The following is a 9,903-nucleotide window of genomic DNA, read 5'->3' as shown; positions in this document are numbered from 1 at the left end:
TTGTGCTTTGCCTTACTGCTTTTTTTTTTTTAAATAAATTGAAGGTTTGTGTCAACCCTGCATCAAACGAGTCTAGTGGTGCCATTTTTCCAACAGCACTTGTTCACTTCATTTTTCTGTGTCATATTTTGGCAATTCTTTCAATATTTTAAACATTTTCATTATTGTTATATTTGTAACATGATCTGTGATCAGTGATCTTTTTTTTTTTTCGGTACACGGGCCTCTCACTGTTGCGGCCTCTCCCGTTGTGGAGCACAGGCTCCGGACACGCAGGCTCAGCAGCCATGGCTCACGGGCCCAGCCGCTCTGCGGCATGTGGGATCTTCCCAGACCGGGGCATGAACCCGTGTTCCCTGCATCGGCAGGCGGACTCTCAACCACTGCGCCACCAGGGAAGCCCTGTGATCAGTGTTCTTTGACGTTACTGCTATGACTCACTGAAGGCTCAGACGATGGTTAGCATTTTTTAGCAATAAAGTATTTTTAATTAAGGTATTACATTGTTTTTTAGACATAATGCTATTGCAGTTAATAGACTACAGTACAGTGTAAACATAACTTCTATATGTACTGGGAAATAGAAAATTCAAGTGACTCACTTCCTCACGATATTTGCTTTATTGTGGTACTCCAAGGCATGCCTGTACTCACAAAACACTTTGTGGATATCCTATTGGATGAAATGCTGTCAACAAAGCCATCTTCTATGACTCTGCACTCAAATACAAGGCCACGAGGGAGGCAAAGTTCAAGTATGAGACAATCAAAGACAGACAAAATAAGTGATTCTTCCAAAGGCTGTGATTTTAGATGTTGCCTACTACATCAAAACAATTTCCCAAGAGAAAAATAAACAGAAGGTAGTAGTATCCAAAATACTCCATTTAAAAAAGTTTTTTATGGATAACTGTCATTATGAGTACAGCAGGAACTGCTATGATTTGAAAGATACAAAAAAAAAATCAGAAGAATGTTAGCGTTCAATAGAAATTAAAACCTAAGCTGAAGGCTAATCAAAATGTTTGGTACTCGGCATTGTTCTGATGAAAGATAAGAAATTGTTTGGTTTTGTAAATAATTCATATAACTCAGAAAAAGTTAAACTTAGATTTCAAAGGAGCTACAATGCACCAACACTTGACTTTTTAAAAACCTCACTTTGCTACAGGCAAACATTTAAGATAATCAGGGTTATATGAAGCTCTCAAAGGGGAAGGCAGGGAGGCAAGTAAATTGTAGATTTTTAATTTGCAAGTTGAGATGGTTTTGGAAAAATAATTTTGGTTTAATTATTTATTCATAGATCTAAAAGGCTAGTTCAGTTTGCCAGAGCACAAGAGAATGCCAAGAGAAGTCAAAGCCATGGGGATGGACTAACATAAATCCATTCTAATTTCTGGAAAACAAGTGACATGGCGTAACACCATCACAAAGGATAGTATTAGCAGGAATAGGAGACCTGCGGTCTAATTCAGTTCTCTCTTTGGCTTCTAGAGTATCACTTACTAAGAATTTAGTGAAAAACAGGGAAATTCTACTCCTTTAATTAATTATCCATAAGCAGCAGGAAAGAAACAAAGGAAAGCTAACATAGAGTGATGCACCTTCTTGATTAAAAATTTGTGAACATGAATTCATTTTAATATGTTGAATCTTGAGTCATACTTACAAACCAATGGCTAATACACTACAAAACTTTACAAACATAAAATCTCATCTACTACAGAACTCCAAAACTAATGGAATTAATTTCTTCTCCCTTTTAAGTATTCCTTCCACAGAAATTCCTGAAACTGAGTAGTCATTGGAACTACACTTCTACACGTGTCATCAAAACATGACTGTTTTGTCAAAATGATGCAAGAAGCAATTTCGAATGAGATCAAGCTTATATTCTCTCAAAACACATTTTCAATTCTTTGTACTCCAAGTTACATAAAAAATAAGGAAGGCTGGACTCAATGTAATTTCTCTCAGTCCAATGTCATTAAACTCCCAATGTCTCCATGCTAGGAAAGGATACAGTATTTAAGTGCACTATTAAAAAATATCTCCAGTTCTAAAAGAAATGCTTTTTATTTTTAAAAGAGGGCTGTTGCAGTGCCCTTTACTTAGCGGAGACCAGCCACTGACTTCCTTCCTTTACCAGCTTTCCAAGATGATACTAAGTGAGTTTTTGCCCTAATATTTTTGCCCCGGGTTTTACGAGGCTTCTCTTCTTTGTGCACCTTCATGTGCTGCCTAAGATGAGAGCTCTGGCTGAAGCATTTGCCACATTCACTGCACTGGTAGGGTTTCTCCCCTGTGTGGGTTCTCTGATGTTGAATGAGGTGGGAACTCTGGCTGAAACATCGGCCACATTCATCACACTGATAGGGTTTTTCTCCAGTATGAATTCTCTGGTGCTGAATGAGATTTGAGCTCTGTTTAAACCTTTCTCCACACTCATCACATTTGTAGGGCTTTTCCCCAGTATGGATCCGTCGATGCTGAATGAGATTAGAACTCTGAAAGAAGCTTTTTCCACAATCAGCACATTTATGGGATTTCTTTCCAGTATGGATCTTCTGGTGTTGAAAAAGAGTTGAGCTCTGACTGAAACTCTTTTCACATTCGACACATTTATAAGGCTTCTCATCCAAGCTTCTTCTCAGTCTACTCAAGCTTGATTCAAAGCGAACAGTCATTCCCCATCTCTGCCGCTGCCGGCCTGTTTTGCGCTGGTTCTCATAGACTTTTCCTTGGCTCGAGCTCCGAGATATACCTCCCTTAGGTTTTCCTAACCGCATGGTGAAGAGCCAAATGTATTCTTAAGAGTCTACACTCTTCTTCTGAATGAATATTTCACTTCCTAGAGCTACACAGCTCAGAATTTTCTATGTGTAGAAAAAAAAAAAAAACAAATTATAGATGATTTGTTAATTATTCAACTTTAATATCTCTTCAGCCCATCAAAACTGCATCCATTTTTAAATTAAATATCGTATATTAAGGCATATATATGGAATCTGAAAATATTGGTATAGATGATCTTATTTACAAAGCAGAAAGACACAGACATAGAGAACAAACATGAAAACAAGGGGGAAAGGGGGCGGGTGGGATGAATTGGGAGATTGGGATTGACATATATACACTACTGATACTATGTATAAAATACATAACTAATGAGAAACTACTGTATAGCACAAGGAACTCAGTGTCTGTGGTGATCTAAATGGGAAGGAAATCCAAAAAAGAGGGGATATATGTATATATATATATTTGCTGTATATGTATATATACATATGTATATATGTATTTGCTGTACAGTAGAAACTAACACAACATTGTAAAGCAACTATACTCCAATAAAAATTTTTTTTAATGTATTCAATATATGTAAAAACAAAGACGGGCTTCCCTGGTGGCGCAGTGGTTGAGAGTCCGCCTGCCGATGCAGGGGACACGGGTTCATGCCCCGGTCTGGGAAGATCCCACATGCCACGGAGCGGCTGGGTCCGTAAGCCATGGCCACTGAGCCTGCGCGTCCGGAGCCTGTGCTCCGCAATGGGAGAGGCCACAACAGTGAGAGGCCCGCGTACCGCAAATAAATAAAAATAATAATAAAAACAAAGACAATTCTGGGAAAAAATACTTGCAAAATAATTCTAATAATTCCAGAGTCCAAACATAATAAATATAACCAAATTTACCTTTGGAGTTTTTGTCTATTGGGACAGGACAAAAAAAAAAGAAAAAGTGATAATATGAAATCTAAATTTTTGTTGGACAATAACAAATGAGATTAAAAAGTGGAGACAATGTAATATCATAATAGGAATAAAAGAACTCCAAAAGACAATCAAAATTTGGGTAATAGATTATCATTATATTTTAATATTTACTCCCACGTTAAACTTACACTCATGGGTGACTCATTATGGTGTCCAAATCAGAAAGAAATGACAAATCATACTACTTTGTTAACTATTTCTGTTTATCCTTGTTTGTTTAGCCGTTCTACTTGCACAGCTTTAGAGAACAACTGAGTTCTAACTTTGTAGCATAAGTTGTTTTGAATGTAAGAACTACTCTATAAGAAGTGGAAAATTTCTGTGAATCTATTCAATAAATACTGGATGAGGAAAATGTCAATGAAGAGATATTTCATAATTATTTCCTCTAGATTCCAATGATCCAAGAAAGAGGGCAATTCTTTGAAAACTTGAAACAATGAATTTTTTTTGAGAAAGGAAAATTTCAAAAGAACTTTTACTTGATAGTGTAATGAAACAGAATAAAAGGTGGTAGGTAAAACACAAGAAGAGGAGGAAAGTAAGTTTACATGTAAAAATAGGATGGAATTTTAAAAATACCCACATGCTACAAAAATTCAAAATTTCAAATAAATTAATTTCATTTAATTACTTATAAGGTTACTTAAAATAATGGCCACAACCAAAGAAGCACAAAGTCCAAATGTGGGAAATGTCCAAATGTCCAAAGGTGACAATGTGGGAAAACCTAGGACTGCAAAGGTAATACAATTATTGGAACTAATTTCCACATCTTATTGTCAGCAAGTAGACTTTAAAATGGGAATAATTACCCTGGGTCTCTGCACACAAGCTTACAAAGCAAATAACTGAAAACAAAAATTACATCATTGTTCTTGCTTTTCCATCATCTTATTGTATAATTGAGACTCCAGGCCTGACAGTGCTGAGACTTCGTGTATTTAAGTACATCTGCTGCAATTAAGGTAAGTATCAGAAAAAGCAAACTGCATACAACACAAAACTACAGAGAGAGCACTACTCATTTCTTAACTTTAGTAAATATTTATAGAACATCTATTACAAGGAGGTATGTCAGGTACATGATGTTGGTGTTCAAAAATAGCTATAATGGTAATTATACACTGAAAAACACCCCACGTTTATTTTTCAACACTACAGAAGTCAGTTCTAGTAGGAAACTCAGAGACTATCTAAACCATCTAGAACACTACAGATGAGGAAATCATACCAACAGGCAGCCTGGGTGCCAGTCACTGGGCTATCTAATTCTCAGAGCAGCTTTATGGGATTATCTTCATTTTACTTCCATTTCTAAGGAAAGGCAGGTATACTTTGGCCAGGTTCCCACCCCCTAGTAGCCTAACCCCAGAGCCTGTATTCTTAGTGGCAGAACTGACTGCAGCCCCAACTTCCAACGCCAAGTCCAGCGCTCCGACTGGTGCTCAGCCTCATTTCACAGCAAGTGCGGGTATTAAGGGAAACTTGAGTGAAACGAGCTGTTGGCCATGCGAATACGCCTCACTGGAATGTGCCTGCTTTCTCGTCCATAAAATGGGGATGACAATAAGGCCACTACATTATCATGGTGTTAGAAGTTTAAATGAATCTGTAAGTCGCTCAGAACAGCCCTGTGCTACCCAAGCGCTTGGTTCAATCTGTTTTATCCTGACACGCGACTGATGGAGGGCGTAAGGAATGCGGCTCACGATCCCGGGCCTGTCCTCCTCTGGCCTCAACTCGCCCGGGCTTCCGTTAAGATCTCCGCTCTCCCGAGGCCTCTGGCTGCCGCTCCTCGCAGGCCTGGCCCGCCCCGCTCCCTCCGCCCCCGGCGCCAGCCACGGCAGAGCCCTCGCGGCAGCCGGGAGTTGAGGACCGAAGCCGCGCCCGGCAGCCCGTTGCCCAGTCGGCACCGCCCCACAGCGGCCAGCTCGCGCTCCTGAGGCCCCGGCCCACTCACCGCGCCAGCCCGCCGCCGCCCTCGCTCGCTCGCCCCGCGCCCTTCGCGCCACCGGAAGTGCAGGCCGAGCCGTTCGCCTGCGCCGCGCGGTCGCTCTAGGATCCTGGCGGAGTGACCCTCTATGCTCACGGGCCCAGCGGAAAAAAGCAACTTTTCGTTTCTTCCTGTCGTTTTGTTTTCCGCTCCTACCCCTGGAAGGCGTCCTGTGGCCCCCAGGACCACAAGACCTTTGAGATGGAGGAGCCACCCACAGGGCCGACGAGCTGCAGCCTGTGTGTCACGGCTTTTGAAACGCAACACCAGCCTATCCCACCCTGAGACTTCATTCTTTTACAAATATTGTTTAATTATTATATAGAGGTACTTTTGGACAGCCTAAACTGTTCCCGATATTTTTCATGAGTCAACTTACTTGATTATACCAAAAAGCCCTTACAAAATGGGAACGATCATACTCATTTTACAGGTAAGGAAACCAAGGCTTAGAGTAGAAGTTTGCTCGAGTTCAGACAGTGTATAAGTGGATGGCCAAGGACTGGAATGGCTCCAAAGTCTCGTGATTTCCAACACACCCCCTTTTTTCTCTTTAGTAATGATCTCTCCTGGTTCTCATTTCTTACAGCCAACCTCCTCCTCCGCCAACCTAACCTGTGCTGGGTCACCCCATCTCCTCTCTTCTCTCCGGGCCCTCGTTTGCCTGCAGAACTCCTTCAGTCTAATGGCTTCAGATACCATCTGTAGTCGCTGAAGACTCCCTAACTGGTAACTCCAGTCCAACCTTGGGTTGCAAATATTACTGAACTCTAGATTTATATATCCAGTTAATTACTCAATGCCATTTGCACGTGTGATGGACATCCCGAACCTAACATACCCCCAGATATTCACCTAACCTGATAGAAGATCTTTCTGGGAAAACTGGGTCAAGAGAGGCCAGATCCCTTAATGGCTGGGGTTCCTCTGGGAAACAGCTCGCAGTGGGGTCCAGTGTGTCCCTGAGCCCAGTTGTATTTGAAGGGCTCATTCTAGGAAGAAGAGGCTTCTGGGCTGAGAACAGTCTTGGCAAGACAGCTTCCTTTTACTATGGCTTTGTCCCTTGCACCCCACTCCCTTGCAGACAGACAGAGACACACACCAAAAAGCACTGTCTCAACAGGGAGCACTGCTGCCTTGGGTCTGCATTTGGCAACAATGCAAAAGAAGCCGGTCACATGTGTGGTCCAAGGGCCAAGTGCAGTAAGGAGCAGTCTATCTCCCATGAAGGGCCCCTGAACAAGGGTTCTGTCCACCAAGTCTGAGACTTTGCTTTCTGTTTCCTTTGGGTTCTCTGGGAAAGGAAACTCTGGGAATTCCCATTCCTGAGTTTGCAGAAAACATCTCTGTTAAAAGCCCAGCCAGGAGGGAGCAGAGCCCCACCCGAATGCTGGGAGTCCAAGGGCGGGTCAGCAGCTGGCTTTCTCCCAGACAATCACAGCTCATGGGGGCTAAATACAGCACTTGTACTTGCTGTTTTTACATTTGGAAAGGCTTGAGTCCGACTGCCTTTCCTGCCTGATCATGGCTGAGGGACTGAGGGGCAGGGAGGCTGCTGCCCAGCAGGGCACCTGATGAAAATATCCCACTGCTGCTTTGCAGCTGCAGGGCACCTGTGTCCTGCCCACATGGGCACATTGTGTATTGCCAGCTTCTCCACAGATCACCTGATCCGACAGGATAAGCCTCGTGCTTTGTTTCCCTAGGACTAAGGGGCCAGATGTATCCTGGGTGGACAAACAGCATTATTTTAACAGTGGGAAGGTCTTTAATCCATTTTCTTGTAAACATTCTAAGCAGGTAGCATATGGTTATCACCATGGGAAAAACAAGATCTTTTTTGGTTCCTTCTGGTAATTTGCTCTGGGCAAATCACCCTGTTTTTCCTGAGTTCAGATCTTCTTTTGCAATCACGTTGATTTTATCCTGCGTTTATGATTTTCCCTGGTTCCGGAGGCCTGACCTGGGAAGACTGTCCTGTTTTAGGAGAGGACACTCATCACAGGAATTCTTCACTTTATCTTTGGATAACATTTACTACCTGCGATACCAGTGAGTTAAGCAACATATGACAAATAATCTATGCTCTGTGGAGAGAGGCACATGGAACTCCCATACAAACCATCAGGAAACCGCAGAGCCAAACAGAGAAAGTCAGGGTGAGCTGAATTAGCAGCTTTTCAAATTGCCTCTGAAAAGCAAGTAGTGTTGATGAAAAGTTTTGTAACGCCCCAGATGATTGCAGAAGTGCACAGGCATACCTTGTTTTACTGTGCTTTGCTTTATAGTGCTTCACAGGTATTGCATTTTGTTTGTTTGTTTTAATTGAAGGTTTGTGGCAACCCTGCACTGAATAAATCCATTGGTGCCATTTTCCCAATAACCTTTGCTCACTTTGCGTCTCTGTGTCACATTTTGGTAATTCTCACTGTGGACAAAAAAAATGTAGCCAGCCATTTCAGTAAACAAGAAATGTTGGTGCTATCAAGACATCAGCCACTGCAGCTGCTCCAAGGGGTGCACCCTGAGGGCAGCTTAGGATGGAGAGAAACAGGATACTGGCCCTAGATAGTTAAGATGCGTTATCTAAGGAATAATTTTAATGAACCCAGACTCTTGCATCTTCCCATACACCAAAAGGCACTAAAATCATTAACTTGAGACTTCTGCTTTTTGTGGTCAGCAGTCATGTTTTGGTATTCAACTACATGTTTGGCTTTTTTTTTTTTTTTTTAAGCAAAAACTCCTGCATATCTTGGTTCCTCCCCTACCTCTTTGGAACAGTTCCTCAGAGCTGTCTGACAGGCTGTCTCATGGGATATAGTTCTCAGTAAGGTCCCCAAATAAAACATAACTCACAAATTTTAGGTTGTGTTTTTTTTTCAGTTGACATCACAATTTTCAAGCCTTTCATTATTATATTTGTTATGGTGATCTGTGATCAATAATCTTTGATGTTTCTATTGCAAAAAGATTACAACTTGGCTCAAATGATTGTTAGCATTTTTTAGCAATAATGTATTTTAAAATTAAGGTACGTACATTGTTTTTTTAGACAAAATGCCATTGTACACTTTAGACTATAGTAGGGCATAAATGTAATTTTTATATGCACTGGGAAACCAATCTGTGTGACTCACTTTATTGTGATATTTGCTTTATTGCAGTGGCCTGGAACCAACCCTGCAACATCTCTGAGGTATGTCTGTACATTTTCCCCTTTTTGTACAACTTGTTAGTGATTTCTTAGCTATGTTATTCAGAAGTTAGTTTTGATAATTCTATTTCACAAGTGACACGTATCGAGATAGGCCTTAAATGAAGTAATATTGTAACAACTGAAAGAAAAAAAACCCCAAAAGCAAAACTGGGGATGTTTACAGAGGGTTTCTTCATCTGATGGCTTCCCATGTGCCAAGCCCTGTCTGCTCCAGGGCTGGCAGGCCTCTTCAGGCTAGAATGTCACACACACTCTCTTAGGCAAGTCGGGCTCAGCCTTGGGCCTCCTTCCAGGGACCTTCACCATCTCTCTGCCCTGCTTGTCCCCTGACCATCCAGGGTGTGTGGCCTGCTTCTCCCAGGTCTTGTCTGAGACCCCTGAACACAGGGCACAGCATGGCTCTGTCTTTGTCCCTCTAGGGCTGAGCACAGGTCTGGCACAAGGCGGTCCCTCAATTACTGCTGAACAATGGACAACAGTTGTGCTTGACCTGAGCTTATAAATACGGTCTGGGAGCTATTTCACTATTTTACTGAGGAGCCCTGTTTGAGTCGTTCTCTACCCTCTCCTAGACCCTGTCACCTTGCCCCGCCCCCAGCCCTGCAAGATTCCCGAGGTCCTCCTGATGCTGGGACTCTGCGATTCGGGGTGACCCTTGTGCTTGTTGTCCAGGCTGTCCACAGACCCCCACCAATGACTCCTCCTCTGGGCCCTGCAGCTGCCTCTGTCCTCAGGCCCCACACCAGCCCCAAGCATGTGCACGGAAAGGAAGGAGTCGTGTCAGTGTCATGAGCCGCGGGCTGTGGCTCAGCTTTGGCTCTTCTGCCAAACTTGGCCACGCGGCCTGTGGGACAGGAGTGTCAGAGGTTAGGGCAGAAGGTCAGGGTGGACACACACAAGCAAAAAAT

At 42.6% G+C, this 9,903-nt stretch overlaps 1 protein-coding gene across 2 annotated transcripts; it reads right to left on the bottom strand.

Moving 5' to 3' along the window:
• Positions 1 to 463: 463 nt before the first annotated feature.
• On the bottom strand, positions 464 to 5,806 carry ZNF22 (zinc finger protein 22). 2 transcript variants are annotated; one of them, XM_070043957.1, is made up of 2 exons: positions 5,743 to 5,806; positions 464 to 2,879 (listed from the first exon to the last, which is right to left on the bottom strand). In XM_070043957.1, exon 2 carries the CDS (start codon positions 2,790 to 2,792, stop codon positions 2,115 to 2,117), a length of 678 nt encoding a protein of 225 aa, XP_069900058.1. In that variant the 5' UTR covers positions 2,793 to 2,879; positions 5,743 to 5,806; the 3' UTR covers positions 464 to 2,114. The 2 variants fall into 2 exon arrangements, with proteins under 2 accessions (XP_069900058.1, XP_069900059.1); XM_070043958.1 differs by lacking the exon at positions 5,743 to 5,806 and adding an exon at positions 5,492 to 5,728.
• Positions 5,807 to 9,903: the final 4,097 nt, after the last annotated feature.

Source organism: Globicephala melas, chromosome 16 (assembly GCF_963455315.2).
Source record: "Globicephala melas chromosome 16, mGloMel1.2, whole genome shotgun sequence".
In the NCBI taxonomy this organism is placed as follows: Eukaryota; Metazoa; Chordata; class Mammalia; order Artiodactyla; family Delphinidae; genus Globicephala; species Globicephala melas.
Note: the sequence above shows the minus strand (reverse complement) of the source record. Positions and strands in the feature narration are given on the sequence as shown.